Source organism: Somniosus microcephalus, chromosome 5, assembly GCF_052327205.1.
Source record: "Somniosus microcephalus isolate GS21.2 chromosome 5, FLI_Smic_1.0, whole genome shotgun sequence".
Taxonomy (NCBI): Eukaryota; Metazoa; Chordata; class Chondrichthyes; order Squaliformes; family Somniosidae; genus Somniosus; species Somniosus microcephalus.
In genome coordinates, this window is record NC_140991.1 from 147,571,628 (window position 1) to 147,590,628 (window position 19,001).

The following is a 19,001-nucleotide window of genomic DNA, read 5'->3' on the forward strand; positions in this document are numbered from 1 at the left end:
CAAGACTTGCATATTTTAAATTCCGCCAGGGAAAATGTGTAATTTTCATTCTAAACCACTGGCTTTAAAACTAAAATAGTGAGGAGAGGGATGCAGAACATGAAACTAGTCATACACAGTCTTTGTTTCCATCTTGCCTAAGCTATAACACTGAATTTTACAAGGACTTGTTTGTGGACTCTCATCTGGGTCTAAAAAGATAAAATTGATTGTCTTATATATACAAATTAGATCAAGTGTTAGATAACAAAAAGCTACCATTTAATCTTTGTTGTTTAATCTTTGCAATACAGCAGATGTGTGATTATCATGCACAAGCCTTCACATTTTTGTAGATGACCTTCAAGCTATCTTTGTCAGATTAGTGCTGATGGCAAAATATTAATGTTTATTCAAAAGCAAAATACTGCAGATGTTGGAAATCTGAAATAAAAACAGAAAATGCTGGAAATACTCAGCAGGTCAGGCAACATCTGTGGAGAGATAAACAGAGTTAATGTTTCAGGTCGATGACCCTTCGTCAGAACTGGCGTTTATTATTTGATATTCAAGCCTTGAACGACATGACATGTTCCATCATAGTGTGAATACAGGACCACTAATGGTAAATCAGTGACTTATTCCAGGTACATAAGAAATAGGTGCAGGAGTAGGCCATATGGCCCATCAAGCCTGCTCTTTCCCATCCTATCCCCATTTTCCTTGATTCCCTTAGTGCCCAAAAATCTGTTGATCTCAGTCTTGAATATACTCATCGACTGAGCATCCACAGCCCTCTGGGGTAGAGAATTCCAAAGATTCACAACCCTCTGAGTGAAGGAATTTTTCCTCATCTCGGTCCTAAATGGCTGACCCCTTATCCTGAGATTGTGCTCCCTAGTTCTGGACTCTCCAGCCAGGGGAAACAGCCTCTCAGCATCTACCCTGTAAAGTCCTCCAAGAATTTTATACGTTTGAATGAAATCACCTCTCATTCTTCTAAACTCCAGAGAATATAGGCCCATTCTACTCAATCTCTCCTCATAGGACAACCCTCTCATCCCAGGAATCAGTCTAGTGAACCTTTGTTGCACTCCCTCTATGGCAAGTATATCCTTCCTTAGGTAAGGAGACCAAAACTGTACACAGTACTCCAGGTGTGGTCTCACCAAAGCCTTGTATAATTGCAGCAAGACTTCTTTACTCTTATACCACAACCCCCTTGCAATAAAGGCTAACATACCATTTGCTTTCCTAATTGCTTGCTGTACCTGCATGTTAAGTTTCTGTGATTTGTGTACAAGGACCCCCAAATCCCTCTGAATATCAATATTTACTCGTCTCTTACCTTTTAAAAAAATTCTGCTTTTCTATTCTTTCTACCAAAGTGGATAACCTCACATTTCCTCACTTTATACTCCATCTGCCACCTTCTTGCCCACTCACTTAACCTGTCGATATCCCTTTGCAGCCTCTTTGCGACTTGGGCATATGTCGCCGTTCCTTCATCGCCCCTGGGTCAAAATCCTGGAACTTTCCACCTAATTTACATTGGAGCAGCTTCACCCCATGACTGCAGTGGTTCAAGAAGGCCCACAACCACGCTCTCAGGGCAACTAAGGATGGGCAATAAATGAATTTTAGGAAACAAATAGTTATCAATGTAGAAGTCTTGGAGAGAAATATTACTTTTTTTGGTTTATTTTGTGTAGTTAACAGTACATTATAAAATATTCTGCATATAGTAGCCAAATGTTTTACAATAAAAATGGAGTATTTGAGATCAAAGCCAGAGACATTAATTCACAAAGCAGCAAAGCATGACGCACAATTTGAAGAGTCTCATCATACAAATCTCTCAAATGCATTAATTTAATAGTTTTAACAAAGCCTCGGGAATAGTAGGGTCAAAATACAGACTAATAACAAGTACAAAAAGCTCTTTTTAAAAACATTCTCAATAACGAACACTTAGACTGTGATCAATTATGGAACAATATTAGCATTCTCTTAATAAAGTACCTTGCTATTATTTTTGAAAACTGTATGGAAGGTCCTGCATACCTGTTCTAAATTAGAAAGTTTAACAAATTTGAAATACACTTACTGTGTAACATTTATGCATCCGCAACTTTAATTTTAATAGTATTTACCAGTGCTGGCAATTAATAATTAGTATATACTACATCATTATTGTTCTTTTATAAATACAGCATGGCGTAAGGATTATTATTGCTATGCCTTATTTTATACTAACTGTAGAGGGAACTAGAAGAGAATCTTCCGTATTTTTTAAACAAGCATGTCACCATGAACAAATGTTTGGAAAAACTTTTGTGATTGGAGAGGGAGAAGAGCTGTGGGCCACCTTATCACATTGAAGTCACCTCCAAATACACCTTTCAATAGTTTATTCATAATCTGATTGAAGCCGGCGCAAATACATTTCTACCCCTATGTGTCTAGGAATTCACAGCTAATTCTGCAACAACTTTGCTTCTCATGTTGGATTACTTTGGATAGGAGATTGTGTATACCTTTATGACACTACTGAGCTGTATAAACAAGACTTCCTCTGTTACTATGGGAGCCTTTACTGCCACAGAAGCAGCCTATGCCAAATTTTCTCAAATAGCGTTTATAACAGCTCATAGAGGGAACTGAAAGCAAGATTGACCAACTGCCACTTGCACCAGGTTCATGATGGAACCTCTGACAGCAGAACTCTCTCTGTGTAATTGGACAGAAGAATAATTACATTTGTATTGAATGCAGAATACTTTTATTGTGATTAAGCAGGATACAACTTTTGCAATATCACTTAATTTTTTTTATTCGTTCATGGGTTGAGGGTGTCACTGGCAAGGCCGGCATTTATTGCCCATCCCTAATTGCCCTTGAGAAGGTGGTGGTGAGCCTCCTTCTTGAATCACTGCAGTCCTTGTGGTGAATGTATTCCCATAGTGCTGTTAGGGAGAGAGCTCCACGATTTTGACCCAGCGACAATGATATATTTCCAAGTCAGGATGATGTGTGACTTAGAGGGGAACTTGGAGGTGATGGTGTTCCCAAGCTCCTGCTGCCCTTGTCCTTCTAGGTGGTAGAGGTCACGGGTTTGGGAGCTGCTGTCGAAGAAGCCTTGGCTAGTAGTTGCATCTTGTAGATGGTACACACTGCAGCCACGGTCGCTAGTGATAGAAGGAGTGAATGTTTAATGTGGTAGATGGGATGCCAATCAAGCGGGCTGCTTTGTCCTGGATGGTGTCGAGCTTCTTGAATGTTGCTGGAACTGCACTCGTGCAGGCAAGTGGAGAGTATTCCATCACACTCCTGACTTGTGCCTTGTAGATGGTAGAAAGGCATTGGGGAGTCAGGAGGTGAGTCACTCACTGCAGAATACCCACCATCTGACCTGCTCTTGTAGCCACAGTATTTATGTGGCTGGCCCAGTTAAGTTTCTGGTCAATTTTGACCCCCAGGATGTTAATGGTGGGGGATTCGGCAATGGTAATGCCATTGAATGTCAAGGGGTAGTGGTTAGATTCTCTCTTGTTGGAGATGGTCATTGCCTGGTACTAACCATCTATGGTCATAGTAGAAGACACAAAGAACACACCAGAAATTGTGGGGAACCAAGGATCTAATGAGAGTGAGGAACTTAAAAGTAATTCATATTAATAAAGCAAAAGTACTGGAGAAATGAATGGGAACATAAGAACATAAGAAATTGGAGCAGGAGTAGGCCATTTGGCCATTCGAGTCTGCTCCGCCATTCAGTAAGATCATGGCTGATCTTCTACCTCATCTCCACTTTCCTGCACTATCCCCATATCCCTTGAGTCCCTTAATATTCAAAAGTCTATTGATCTCTGTCTTGAATATACTCAACAACTGAGCCTCCACAGCCCTCTGGGGTAGAGAATTCCAAAGATTCACCACCCTCCGAGTGAAGAAATTTCTCCTCATCTCAGACCTGAATGGCCGACCCCTTATTCTGAGACTGTGACCACTGGTTCTAGACTCCCCAGCCAGGGGAAACATCCTCCCTGCATCTACCCTGTCAAGCCCTGTAAGAATTTTGTATGTTTCAATGAGATCACCTCTCAATTCTTCTAAACCCTAGAGAATATAGGCCTAGTTTACTCAATCTCTCCTCATAGGACAATCCCCCCATCCCAGGAACCAGTCTGGTGAACCTTCGTTGCACTCCCTCTATGGCAAGTATATCCTTCCTTAGGTAAGGAAAACAAAACTGTACACAATACTCCAGGTGTGGTCTTACTAGGGCCCTATATAATTGCAGTAAGACATCTTTACTCTTGTACTCAAATCCTTTTGTAATAAAGGCCAACATACCATTCGCTTTCCTAATTGCTTGCTGTACCTGCATGTTAACTTTCAGTGATTTGTGTACAAGGACACCCAAATCCCTCTGACCACCAACATTTCCTAATCCCTCACCATTTAAAAAATACTCTGCTTTTCTATTTTTCCTACCAAAGTGGATAACTTCACATTTCTCCACATTATATTCCATTTGCCACATTCTTACCCACTCACTTAGCCTGTCTATAGCCCCTTGAAGTCTCTTTGCATCCTCCTCACAACTTACATTCCCACCCAGCTTTGTATCATCAGCAAACTTAGATATATTACATTTGGTCCCCTCATCCAAATCATTGACGGAGATTGTGAATAGCTGAGGCCCAAGCACTGATCGTTGCTGTACCCCTGCGAGTTACAGCCTGCCAACCCGAAAATGACCCATTTCTTCCTACTCTTGCATTTGGATTTTCAGAAGCCATTTGATAAGGTGCCACACAAGAGGTTGTTACACAAGATTAGGGGCTCATGGGATTGGGAGTAATTTATTAGCATGGATTGAGCATTGGTTAATGGACAGAAAACAGAGTAGGAATAAACTGGTCATTTTCAGGATGGCAGGGTGCAACTAGTGTAGTGCTGCAAAAATCAGTGCTTGGGCCTCAACTATTTACAATCTAGATCAATGACTTAGATGAGGGGACTGAGTGTAATATATCCAAATTTGCTGACGATACAAAGCTAGGTAGGAAAGTAACTTGTGAGGAGAACGCAAAGAGGCTGCAAAGGGATATAGACTGGTTAAGTGATTGGGCAAGAAGGTGGCAGATGGAGTATAATGTGGGGAAGTGTGAAATTATCCACTTTGGTAGTAAGAATGGAAAAGCAGAATATTTTCTAAAAGGTGAGAGACTAGTAAATGTTGGTATATAAGGAGGGAATGTGAAGTTGAGGTAGAAAATTAGCCATGATCTTATTGAATGGTGGAGCAGGCTTTTGGGGCCTACTGCTGCTCCTAGTTCTTATGTAAGTCATGATGGTGTGTGACTTGGAGGGAAACTTGGAGATGATGGTGTCCCCATGCACCTGCTGCTCTCATCCTTCTAGATGGTGAAGGTCTTGGGTTTGGGAGGTGCTGCCGAAGAAGCCTTGGCGAGTTGCTGCAGTTCATCCTATAGATAGTACACACTGCAGACACATTACGCAAGTGGTGGATGTTTCAGTTTGTGGAACAGGTACCGATCAAGCAGACTACTTTGTCCTGGTCATTGGCAAGTGAAGAGTTTTCCATCACACTCATGACTTGTGCATTGTAGGAGGTTTAGAAGCTTCAAGAGCCACTCGCCACAGAATACACAGCCTCTGACCTGCTCTAGTAGCCACAGCATTTATGTGGTTGGTCCAGTTGAGTTTCTGATCAATGGTGACCTGCAGGATGATGATGGTGGGGCATTGAATATCAAGAGGAGGTGCTTAGGCTCTCTTTTATTGAAGATGGTCATTGCCTGGCACTTGTGTAGTGTGAATGTTACTTGCCACCTATCAAGGCCAAGCCTGGATGTTGTCCAGATTTTGCTGCATGCTGGCACCAACTGCTTCATTATCTGAGGACTTGCGAATGGAGTTGAACACTGTGCAGTCATCAGCGAACAGCCCCACTTCTGACCTTATGATGGAGGGACAGTCATTGGTGATGCAGCTGAAGATAGTTGGGCCTCAGACGCTGCCCTGAGTAACCCCTGCAGTGATGATCTAGGGCTGAGATTGTTGGCTTCCAACAATCATAACCATCTTCTTTTGTGCCACCTATGACTCCAGTCACTCGAGAGATTTCCCCTGATCCCCACTGACTTCAGTTTTACTAAGGCTGCTTGGTGCCACACTCACTGGTGGTCGAATGCTGCCTTGATGTCAAGAGCAGTCACTCTCACTTCACCTCTGGAATCCATCTTATGTCCATGTCTGGACGAAGGCTGTAATGAGGAGTGGAGCCATGTGGTCCTGGCGGAACCAAAACTAAGCATCGGTGAGCAGGTTATTGGCAAATAAGTGCCACTTGATGGCACTTGTTGACGACTCCTTCCATCACTTTGATAATGATTGGGAATTGGCTGATAGTGCGGCAATTGGCCAATTTGGATTTGTCTTGCTTTTTGTGGACAGGATATACCTGGGCAATTTTCAACATTGTCAGGTAGATGCCAGTGTTATAGCTGTACTGGAACAGCTTGGCTAGGGGTGCAGCTAGTTCTGGAGCACAAGTCTTCAGAACTACAGCAGGGGTTGTCTGGCTCCATAGCCTTTGCTGTGTCCAGTGCCGTTTTTTGATGTCATGTAGAGTGAATCAAATTGGCCGAAGACTGGCATCTGTGATGGTGGGGACCTCGAGTGGTGGCCAAGAAAGATTATCCACTGAGCACTTCCTGTAGTAATAGGTTTTAACTATGAAAATTACACACTCTAACCTGTGCTTACAATTACCTGCGTAAATCTGTTGCTTGTCTGTAGCAGCCATACATTAAAAAAAAATTTTTTAATAGGATGTGGGCGTCGCTGGCAAGGCCAGCATTTATTGCCCATCCCTAATTGCCCTTGAGAAGCTGGTGGTGAGCCACCTTCTTGAACCGCTGCAGTCCATGTGGTGAAGGTACTCCCACAGTGCTGTTAGGTAGGGAGTTCCAGGATTTTGACCCAGCGACGATGAAGGATCGGCGATGGATTTCTAAGTCAGGATGGTGTGTGACTTGGAGGGGATCTTGGAGGTGGTGGTGTTCCCATGCGCCTGCTGCCCTTGTCCTTCTAAGTGGAAGAGGTCGCGGGGTTGGGAGGTGCTGCCGAAGAAGCCTTGGTGAGTTGCTGCAGTGCATCTTGTAGATGGTACACACTACAGCCACGGTACGCCGGTGGTGGAGGGAGTGAATGTTTAAGGTGGTGGATGGGGTACCAATCAAGCAGGCTGCTTTGTCCTGGATGGTGTCGAGCTTCTTGAGTGTTGTTGGAGCTGCACTCGTACAGGCAAGTGGCGAGTATTCCATCACACTCCTTACTTGTGCCTTGTAGATGGTGGAAAGGCTTTGGGGAGTCAAGAGGTGAGACAATCGCCACAGAATACCTAGCCTCTGACCTGCTCTTGTTGCCACATTATTTATGTTGCTGGTCCAGTTAAGTTTCTGGTCAATGGTGACCCCCCCAGGATGTTGATGGTGGGGGATTTGGCGATGGTAATACCATTGAATGTCAAGGGGAGGTGGTTAGACTATCGCTTGTTGGAGATAGTCATTGCCTGGCACTTCTGTGGCGTGAATGTTACCTGCCTGAATGAAGTCCAGGTCTTGTTGCATGCGGGCATGGACTGCTTCATTATCTGAGGAGTTGTGAATGGCGCTGAACGCTGCAGTCATCAGTGAACATCCCCGTTTCTGACCTTATGTTGGAGGGAAGGTCATTGATGAAGCAGCTGAAGATGGTTGGGCCTAGGACACTGCCCTGAGGAACTCCTGCAGTGATGTTCTGGGGCTGTGATGATTGACCTTCAACCACCACAACCATCTTCCTTTGTGCTAGGTATGACTCCAGCTAGTGGAGAGTTTTCCCCTAGATTCCCATTGACTTCAGTTTTACTAGGGCTCCTTGAGGCCACACTCGGTCAAATGCTGCCTTGATGTCAAGGGCAGTCACTCTCACCTCTGGAATTCAGCTTCTTTGTCATACATCATGCTCCTGGAAAAAAGCTAGCACAATACAATCAGTGTTGTCCACTATACAGCAATAATTTTTATATTCACTTTCATGGCCATTTAATCCAGCCATACCATATTATGACCACTGTATAGCTTACTGTGGATGACTTTCAATCAACTAATAGTTGCAGACTTAGAACATAATAATGTTGGTGACATGGGGCAATAGAAGGTTCACTGTACCCCATGCTGTGTACTGGGTTACACCAAGCAGCACCCTGCCATCCCACCCCTTGCTTTTTATGAAGAATAAATGAAAGCACAAGTCTGACTGAGAATTTAAGTGACCTAGTGTTCAATGTTCCCTCTAATTTTTTTTTTGGGTGCGTGGCCCCTTTAAATTTCTGTGCATGCACTGTTTTTCTATTGTAGAGCTGGCAAGCGGCCTTTACGGGACCTCCAGACAGCTGTATGGCCGCCCAGCTTAATGGGAACATTACTAGTGTTCAGATAGGTCAGTCTGATCCCAAGACAAAAATTGCACCGACGAGCAAGAGGTCTATTTTGATAGAAATGATATTATTACAAAGGAGATAGCCTGATCCCTACCACAGATGGCATTGTTAAATGGACGTGACTGCTGCCAACGATGTTGAAGTAGTTGCGCATGCACAGTTTTTTCGGTTGTTCGCTAACTGGGAAAAAAAATATTGTCACTATTACAAAGAAAACACTTCCAGAGAGAAAGGAGGGGAGAGGGTGGTGAAAAGAGATCGCTACTGCTGAACAGAGCCGCATCAGGAAAAGAAAACCTGCGCCAGCAAAACACAGTAAATGTCAATTTTTATTAATTTTCTTCTGCTTTCCCTTCACACCGAGTACAAATATATATCCGCAACCCTCCCCCACGAAAATATCATACATTAATACTTAAACAAACCAGTGCTATTATTATACATGCGATATGACTATTATTATACATTCATACTTAAACCACCACAGATTTATGCGCAAAGCAGCTTCCAGTTGTTGGCAGCAGTCACTCCGTTGTTAAAATGCAACAATGAATTATGTCTCCTCTTGTCGCCAACAAAAAAATACTGAAATAGGCCAATATTTCTTTAAATCCATCTTCTCTTTTAGACTGGTTCTGTATCACAGGAGGTGCTGTGGAAATGACACATACGCGATAGACCAATTTTAGGTCAATTTGCATTTGTGCTGCAATGTTAGAATAGAAAAATGGGTACTTAGATTGGTTTTGAATTATGTTAGAGTACACAGCCCAACAAATGGATTGCTCAGAATACATACTCCATACGTGTCATTTCCAGTAATAAGATAGAGAACCATTCTAACAGAGAGGATGGATTTAAAGAAATCTGTATAATTTCAGCAAATATTTCTATTGGAGGTAGAGGAGAGCAACTTAATTAAATGCTGTGGAAGAGAACAAGAGAATTAGGCATACTATAGTATTCATTAGATTAGATATTATACAATGGTGTTGAACAATTTATGAAAGATTTAATCTATTTGATAGAATTGTTTTAAAGATTTGGTATTTGTCATATCTGTGACTGGGAAAATAAGGAGTAGAAAATATATGGATTATTGTGCCCAGAGCCAGCTGAGACCTTGTGACACGATGGGAGTTATGGGTAAGGGAAAATAACTATGCTACTTACTAATCACATAAACAACAAAGGTAGACACCTCAGTGCCACAACACATTGGCCCGGAATTTCCGCTCGGATGCATCCCACGGGCGAAAGCCTCCGACCAGCAAAATAAATCTGCACTGACTTGAAGTCTGTTCCCACACAGAGAGTTGCGCTTTGAGTCTGCAGAGTCCTGGGCAGCGTATGACGTCACGCCGCCCAGGAGCGCAGCCAGCGCGGAGCCTGGGACTTCATTCGTAAGTGACACCCACCCGCAAGATCTGTCAAAATTCCACATTTGCATAGGCCACGCCCCCATTTTTTAAAAAACTCTGCAGAGCCTTTAGCATTGAAAGCAGCTGTAATTCGCAATGGTAAGTTTTTTAATATAGTTTTAAAAACCTTTTGTAAACGTTTAGAAAATGTTAAAGACTTTTACATGGATTTGAAGATTTTTAAATAGTTTTAAAACCTTGAAAGAATTTTCAATAATTTTAATTAAACAGCAAAGTGAAATGGAAGGAGCAAACATAGTTGTGATGATAAAGAGAGCCCAGAATTTTAATGATGATGACATCAGCACACTCCTTAATGAGGTTGAGGCAAAGCGCCTGCGGCTCATTGGGACCGCGAAGTCTAAAGCGCCGCGCAAAGGACAAAGGGCAGCTTGGCCAGAAGTTCACTTGGTATGAGAGGGCTCCGGTCACAGGGAAGGGGAAAGCGCAGGAGACAGTAGGGTGCCACTTTTTGCACAATCCACCTCCTTCGATCCTCGGGCACAGATGCGAGGGGGCATATCTGACAATTCTTTAATGTTTGCTATTATTTAAATGTTGGTGTGTTATTTCTTGAAATTTATATTTGTGACTAATAGTGTATTCAACCATTTTGTTTCGTATGTATAGCCTGTAGTCACTTTAAAGTTTATTTCAGCTTTTTTTTATTCACAACTAATTTAACATTACAACTGTTTAAAAAGTAGAAAATAGCTCGTTTATATCTTGAATGTAAAGGGGGAAAAATGGAGTCGCGCCCCCTTTGGGGAGCTAACTTTTAGCACCCCGAATAATTTTGCGCCCCCGCGGCTGAAATTCATTGGTAGCGCCCTAAGAGGGAAGCGGGGCACTACTGGAATTGCCCCGCCTCCCTCTTGGGGCACTGCAAGGGAATATCGTGGCGCTGCGGTACTGCAGGCCTGCCTCCCCTTCTTAAAGGGGAGGGGCCTTGTGCAGCGCGATCCGGGGCCCAGCTGGGCCACCAGGGATTGGAGTGCCGGCAAAAGAGCCCGGCACTCAAGAGAAGTGCCGGGCTAACGGAGCGCAGCCGGCACTCCGCAGGGGGGCTGCTCAGGAGGCCGGGGACGGCAATGGGGGCAGGTGCTGGCAGGTGGCCAGCAACAAAAATGGCCGCCTAGCACCTCACCTTTAATTAGTGCCGCCCCGGCCGTAGGTAGGCCCCCCTGACCCCGTCGGACATAGCATCCGGCGTTAAGTCAGGGGGCGCTACCGAAGATCACGGCTGGGGCGCGAGTGGGGTGCTGCACACGGCGATGACATCATCGCTAACGGTTACTACCGCTGCTAACCTCCTGCTGAATTTCATGGGAGGTGTTGGCGGCGCCGCACCCAGGCGCTAGTCGCTTTGTGCCCAACGGGAGGTGCAAAGCAATCAGATTTTCCCCCCAAAGTCTTTATTGCACTAGAAACCCAAAAAGTCACTTTAAACTGTTTACATTTTTTTATCAACCAATTTATCTTTGCAAATGTTTACAAAGTAGAAAATAGCTAGCTAACAATTTTTATTTAAAGACTAAGAACATCAAAAAAGTACATTAAAAGACTTTGATGCCGCAATAAAAGTTCACGGTTTCACTTTAAGTTGTATCTGTTCTTTTCTGTGCCTTGCTGGGGTTGGGGGAGGTAGGAGGCGACACTGTCATCACCTCGTAAACGTGTTGGGTACTAGCTGTTCCCCAGCAGCTTTGCTTTTGGCAGCACTTGACTCCTCCCCATCAGGCCTGATCACAGGGACATTGGCATCGTCCATGTCCTCCATTTCAGCAGGGTGCTCGTCTGCAGGGTTAAGGGTCAGTCCTTCCCGCAGAGCAAAGTTGTGCAAAGCGCAACAGACCACCACAATCCTTGACACTTTCAGAGGAGAGTACTGCAAAGTTTCCCCTGACCTGTCCAGGCACTGGAAGTGTGATTTCAGAACCCCAATTGTCCTCACCACCACTTGCCGTGTGAACACGTGTGTGCACGATTGTATTTCTCCTGAGCCTCATTATTTGTCCTGCGGTATGGTGTCATCAGCCACGGTTTTAGCGGGTGGCCCCTGTTGGCCAATATCCATGTGGATCCTGGAGGCAATGTGCTGAGGGTGCCATATAAGTCCGAGTGACGGAGGACAAAGGAGTCATGAGCACTCCCCCGGTGATCTGCATTCATGTTTAGGATCCTGAGTTGCGCATCACAGACTATCATTACATTTAATGAATGATACCCCTTCCTGTTGATGTATGTCACAGGTGCATCAATTGGTGCCTTCAATGGAACATGGGTTCCATCGATGGCCCCAATCACTTTGGGGAAGCTAGCAATCCTATAAAATGTAAGGGCCTCTCCTTTTGCTGCCGAGTGGACAAGTCAAAGTCTATGAACTCGGAAGCCCTACGGAATATGGCATCTGTGATCTGGTGAATGCAGGCCCTCGCAACACTCGAGCGTGTTTGAACGTCATCCTTTAACATGTCACATAGTCGGCCGATTGCCTCTTTGCTAAAGTGCAGCCTCTTCACACACAACTTCTCCGACATCATTTCAAAAGACAGCCTCTCCCTGTACACACTCTGGGTTGGGTAGTAGTTTCTCCTGATCAGGCGACAGTGATGGTTCCTCGAACTTCTTTGTTGTTCCCTGGCATTTTTGATTCTATGTGCCAGAATCACACAGAAGATCGGGGCAACATCATCATGAGGCATGTTTCTCCCTCACAGGCTTCCTCTCTAAATAGATGCAGTACAAATAGGGATAAAATGGAAAGAGTTGTAAAAGTCATATTAATAAAGTGAGTGGGTAGAAATTCACATTGAGTGGTGGTGCAAAACAGGCGGTATCTGATCGGCCATCCGTCATATCCGCCTGATTAATATCACCACCTGAGATGAATTTCTAAGACTTTTAAAATGTTTACAAAGTCAGACATAACTTTTTTATGTTGTTTAAAAAATTTAACATTTAAAACATTCATATATTCTGGCATAATTATTTTAAGCATTAGTAAATCTGAAAAAAATCATTTTTTAAAGAGTAATTTTCAAGTTTAAAAAAAAATGAAATCTAATTGAATAGAATTCTTACCTTGTCCACAGCGAAAGTTCCTCTTTAAATTATCTACACTCCTCAGAACAAGATCCAAAACCAATGAAATATTCAACAAATTAAAGTTGTTAAAAACTTAAATCAGGCTTTGCACCAAGAACTTTGTTAACTTTAAAAGCTAAATTCATCAAGGGGTATGGGAAGAGAGCGGGAATATGGTATTGAGATAGAGGATCAGCCATGATCTTATTGAATGGCGGAGCAGGCTCGAAGGGCCGAATGGCCTATTCCTGCTCCTATTTTTCTATTTTCTAAAATAGTCCTGTTTCCCAGCTCCCTGACTTCCACGTCTTCTTCCTGCTGCTTCTTTAGATAGAATGCAGGCTGTACGCCTGCTTTTATCTATCGTAGCAGTTTCGTCTGTAGCTGCTGGCCAGTAGTTGGCCAAATAGCACAAATCTGCGCCAGCAGTGCTACTTCTCTGGGGGATGCGTGCGATCTGTCAAGAGGATTCTTGACAGATTGCAAGTTCTGAGTTTTAGCGCATTCGCTTCGCATGCCTAAACCCAGAACTTGCGCGGCCCCTATGGGCGCATGCGCACCTTGTACGCACCCGTAGGGGTCGCAAAATACGGCCCATTACTTTATGCTGTATACATATTATGGTAAGTTTTCAATCTTAGCCAAGTTATTTTAGGACTTCTATTCCTCATTACTCCTCTTAAATTCCCTCTCTTGGCATCACCTAACCACCAATTTATTTATCTCATCCTGTCTGAAATTTTCAGCATTGATGCTGTCTTGTACATTGGTCCTTGACCCTTCATCTAGGTTCCTCAAAAAATGTCAGGGACAAGGTTGAAACTAGTGGAGTAATTTTCCAAGTTTATACTTCCAATAGAGAACCTGCAGGTAGGTTGCCGGTAATTTCCTCACCATTAACATTTATGGATGAATAATCGGTGCGCCCACAAATTTCCGATATGCTCCACTGGCGAGTGAGGTGTCCCACATATCCCGTAGCTGTTTCCCCTGGAAGGAAGTTTTACAGAGAAGTTCCCTACAGTATTGCACACTTATTTGCCTGGGAGATCTCACCGCTTGGGTGGTAACTTGGCAGAGTGGATTGTCTGCCCTTTATAGAAGCCATCCGATTTTTGTTCCCTTGTTTTCAATGGGTGGGCTGTGGCTGTTGAGTCAATTGAAAATTTCAAGACTAAGATCGATAGACTTTTATTAGGTAAGGTTATCAAGGGATATGGAACAAAAGCTGTTAAATGGAGTTGAGGTATAGATCTAATTGAATGGTGTAACATGCTTGAGGGGCTGAATTACCTCCTCCTGTTCCTATGGATATAAAGGTGGCTTATATACAGGAAAGTGAATGACAGCTTTTCAAGCTGGTAAGTGGTTAAGAGTCAGCTAACTCAGTGATTAGTCTTGGGACTCCAGTTATTTTTATATATGTATTATATGAATTGGATGAGAATATCAACAGCAAGATCTACCAAGTTTGCAAATGACACTAATATTAGAAGCCAAGCAAATATTGGAAAACAATGGAGCTAACCTCAGAGGTATTTGGAACTTTTTTGACAACTGGGCCAAAACATGGCAAATACAGTTCAACATAAAAATACATAAAATAATAAACCAAAATTGAAAGTATGTATTCAAGGAACAGTTATCCAGCATACTGATCAGGAATGACATTTTGCAGTTATTGTGGAAGAATTGTTAAAATAATCAGTCTAGCAAATAGCTGCTCTAATTGCTGGGTTAATGTTACTGTATAAGGTACTGGTTAGATCCCATTTGGAGCACTGTGTCCCTATACCATTAAAAGGATATTATTTCCCTTGAAAGTATGCAGCATGGGTTGACAAAGATGATACCAACAGGTAAAATTTTACTTTCACCGGCTGTTGTGTATTGGCCGCCCGTTATACACCTCACCCTATTTTCCTTTCTATTGAAGTCAATCCAGTGTATAAGGCGACTGAGCCACTACAGTCAGTTTTCTGCCTGGTGGTGAAAATTAAAATCTATCCCACAACAAGTGTCAGAAATCTGTTATGAGGAAAGGCTGAGGAAGCGGGGGATTTTCTTTTTCTTATTGGAAAAGAGGTAAGCTATTAGAAATGTTCTGAAGATTGTGAAGGGGTTGGATCGGGTGGATGCAGGGAAGATGTTCCCGATGATGGGTGAAACTAGAACTAGGGGGCATAGTCTTAGAATAAGGGGCTGCTCTTTCAAAACTGAGATGAGGAGGAACTACTTCACTCAGAGGGTGGTAGGTCCATGGAATATGCTGCCCCAAAAAGCTGTAGAAGCTACATCATTACATAAATTTAAAACAGAAATAGACAGTTTCCTAGAAGTAAAGGGAATTAAGGGTTACGGGGAGCGGGCAGGAATTTGGACATGAGTCTAGGTTCGGATCGGTCATGGCCCTGTGGGTAGCGGAGCGGGCCCAGGGGCCGTGTAGCCTGATCCTGCTCCTATTTCGTGTGTCTAATTCTGTTAGATTCAGGAGATGGTTCTGTGATAGTGGATTGGCGGTTAGGATCAGATCAGCCATGATCTTATTGAATGGTGGAGCAGGCTCGAGGGGCCGATTGGCCTACTCCTGCTCCTATTTCTTATGTTCTTATGTTCAAGATTATGAGGAGGATTAATAAAGTTAATGCAAATTCACAGAATCACAGAATCCCCACAGTGCAGATAGAGGCCATTTCGGCCCATCGAGCCTGCACCGACACATATCCCACCCGATCCCCGTAACCCCTACACCAACACATATCCCACCCTATCCCCGTAACCACACGTATTTAATCCCCCTAACACTAAGGGTCAATTTATCATAGCCAATCAACCTAACCCGCACATCTTTGGACTGTGGGAGGAAACCGGAGCACCCGGAGGAAACCCACGCAAACACGGGGAGAATGTGCAAACTCCACACAGACAGTCACCCGAGGCCGGATTCGAACCCGGGTCCCTGGCGCTGTGAGGCAACAGTGCTAACCACTATGCCACCGTGCTGTTTACTCTGGCGAAGGGTTCACCAGCTAGAGACATAATTTGTTTGGAGTAAGTAGGAATTCAAACAGAACTATTTCATTCAGAGGAATATAGACATATGTATTTAAGCTACCAAAAATACCAATTAAAGCAAATAGAAGAAATGGATTCAAAAGATAATTCTCTTTAGAAGGAAGAGAAAGAGAAAAAGTGAGGAGCGAGAAGATTAGGTTAAAATTAACAAAAAAGGGCAAACCTGTCTGGCCACTGACTTGTCCATGTTCTCAAAAAAATGTTCCTACATTGCTGTTAATTCTATGTAGATTGTAGAGTGGGATTTGTCAGGGATGGTTACTGGTTAGGTAATGGCTCTGCAAGGTTCGGAAGCTATAAAAATATATATAAAACTATACATAAAATAGTCTGGTTAGAAACAGCAAATGTTGGTGGAGAGGAGATAGAATAAGAAAGGATATCTGTCAAAGCCTTCTCATGGTTTGACTAGGTCAAGTCTAGCTTACTAACTTTTGTACATGAGAAGTTTCCTAATACTGTATAGGCATGTGTAATTCCAAGCAATATTGTGTATCTCTGGGCTTTGATTCTTTTGGATAACAGAAAACACGGATAACTAATGTATTGACCTTCCCTTCTTCCCCCCCCCTGAGCCTTTGTCCACATTTCTAACTCTTCATTTCACTAATCCTATTCATCATGCTTGTAGCTCTCATTTCAGATTTTCAGAATCTCCAAATGTAAAGGTATTGATCAAGAGCAAACATGTAATAATTAATATTGCGACCATTACCATTTTGCTAACTTTTTAATTAAAATATACCAGTATTGCTACCTTTTAGATCTTTTAGTAAGCCTCCATAAATTAACTTCAGCATTATTCTCTTATGATTCTGATATAGTAGCCCTAAAGCCAAATTGTCAGGAATCTTGATATACCTCAATTCTGATTTTCTCCATTTCTAAAAGTCACCGTAGTCATCTACTTGTGTAACTAGTGCATTGTCAGAAAATATAGGGGTAAATTTTATGAGTTTGCGCTCCTGGCAGGCAGCCTCACTTGACAGGAGGGCAGATTGGACAATTGGGTTCAGAGGTCAGCACGGCTGATTTGCAGCCCTCCTTATTTTCCATTCATTAAAATTATTAACCGGAGCATTGGGAGGGTCACAAATTGAGCACTTTTACTTTGAAGCACTCTGTCCTATCCGCCCTTCTATTGAGTGAGGCACCCTGCAAGGAGGGCTACCTCATAAAATTTAACCCATAATATGTATAGCTATAAAATTGATTGGATGAATCATAGATTAATTTTGGCAATACCTTAGACTTTAGTGTATGTCAAATTTGGTCTTTGTATAAGAATTTTTAAGAACAGACCATGAGCTTTATCACAGATATTTAATTATTTTTCTTTCTCTTAGGGAGAAGCAGCAAATTTATATCCAGTACGGACAGATGAAACATGGACTGCTCAACAGATGAACCAAACATTAGAAGGCTTTCCTTTAACTGCAGAGCTCCTCAGTGATGTACCATTCACTCTAGCCCCTCATATTCTAGCAATACAAGCCAGTTTTCTAGACCTCCCAGTCACCTTGCATCTACCGAAGAATATGAATGAAAATTTATCAAGTTTCTGGTATGATTTTACTCTCGAAAACTCTGTACTTTGTGACTCCTAAAAGATTAATGCTGCTCTTTGCATAGAATGTCTACTGTTCTTCTAAATACTGCAGTAAAATATGGCAATTGATTTATTCTTGATTTCCTTGTATTAATGACTTTCAATAAAAGTTCTGTTGCTGGTATTGTAGTTCTTGTGGTTCAGCTCTCAGCCAGAAAATTGCGAATGCTTGTATGAATAACAGCCCTAGCTAAAACTCACTTGCCTCAATTAAGTGAGTCATGCTTCTTGTAGAGATAAGATTACTAATCATAGAGGAAAATTAGCCAATGGTCCTGGAGACTTTTGTGGTTTAGCGAACCTGGGGAAAAATAGGGGAAGGGTATTTATTTTCATCCTTTAAATAAATAAATTTCCATATAAACACATGAAAAGCAAGTGAGAAGTGATCCCGGCAGTTATGCTGGCATCACACCTGCCATGTCAGGAGCCCTTTAGCGTTGACCCCACCATAGTATGTCTGCCCATTTTGCTAGAAACTCTGGTGTCTACCTGCAGGGTGCCCCAGAGACATGATTCTTGCCTCTTACAAAGGGGGCTGACACTAAAACTTTTCAAAATAAAAATGATCATCTTTAGGAGTTCAGACCGCTACCCTGGCCTGGACCCCCTACCCCCTTACCAATCTATAATGAGCTTTGCCTTACAGAAAAAATTGTGATGGTCTTGTGAGATAGGAAGGGACTAAAATTAATGACTACCTGTAACATTCTGATATGAAAATGTTCACATATGATTTTTGCAACCATTCATTTGATTATTGCGTCTTTTGTGTTGATAATTTGTAGAATTTGGCTAATTATATAATCGATCAAAATAACTCAATCCAGTCATGTGGAAATGTTATGCGCCAAGTGCATTATCTATCTAAACATACATTTACAACAGTGATGATTTTGTTTTCTGATTTATTACTTTTGTTTTAAGTGTTGAAAGAATACACATACTGTCGCTACAGTACAATGTACATTATAACCATATTACATGTCCATGGATCTAAATGTCTCAACTGAGACTTTAGTTTCTTAATAAAGTACGCTACTTACTATATGGAATGTTTTTACCTTTTTACATGGTCTCATTAACTGTTTTACAGTGATATCTCTCTATAATGTCAGGAACAACAGTTTTCACTTGAAAAGCCACAGCTATTTGTTTTATTATAGTCTTTGAATGAATGAGAAATATTTCCACAGTTTCTGCATTGAAAATACTCTGTTATTTGATATAATCTCAGTTGTGCTGTACGCTGATGTTACTCATTAAGACTGTTGCCCAATAACATTGGCCCGGATTTTGCGGTAAGAATAAT

At 42.4% G+C, this 19,001-nt stretch overlaps 1 protein-coding gene across 3 annotated transcripts in view; it reads left to right on the top strand.

Annotated features, from left to right (window-relative positions):
- umad1 (UBAP1-MVB12-associated (UMA) domain containing 1) overlaps window positions 1-18,737 on the top strand; it is a 248,776-nt gene extending 230,039 nt beyond the window's left edge. For all 3 annotated transcript variants that reach the window (XM_085988359.1, XM_085988357.1, XM_085988358.1), the window contains exon 4: window positions 17,427-18,737. In XM_085988359.1, coding sequence (XP_085844485.1) covers window positions 17,427-17,687 — 261 coding nt within the window. In that variant the 3' untranslated portion in view covers window positions 17,688-18,737. The remainder of the gene's footprint in view (window positions 1-17,426) is intronic.
- Window positions 18,738-19,001: the final 264 nt, after the last annotated feature.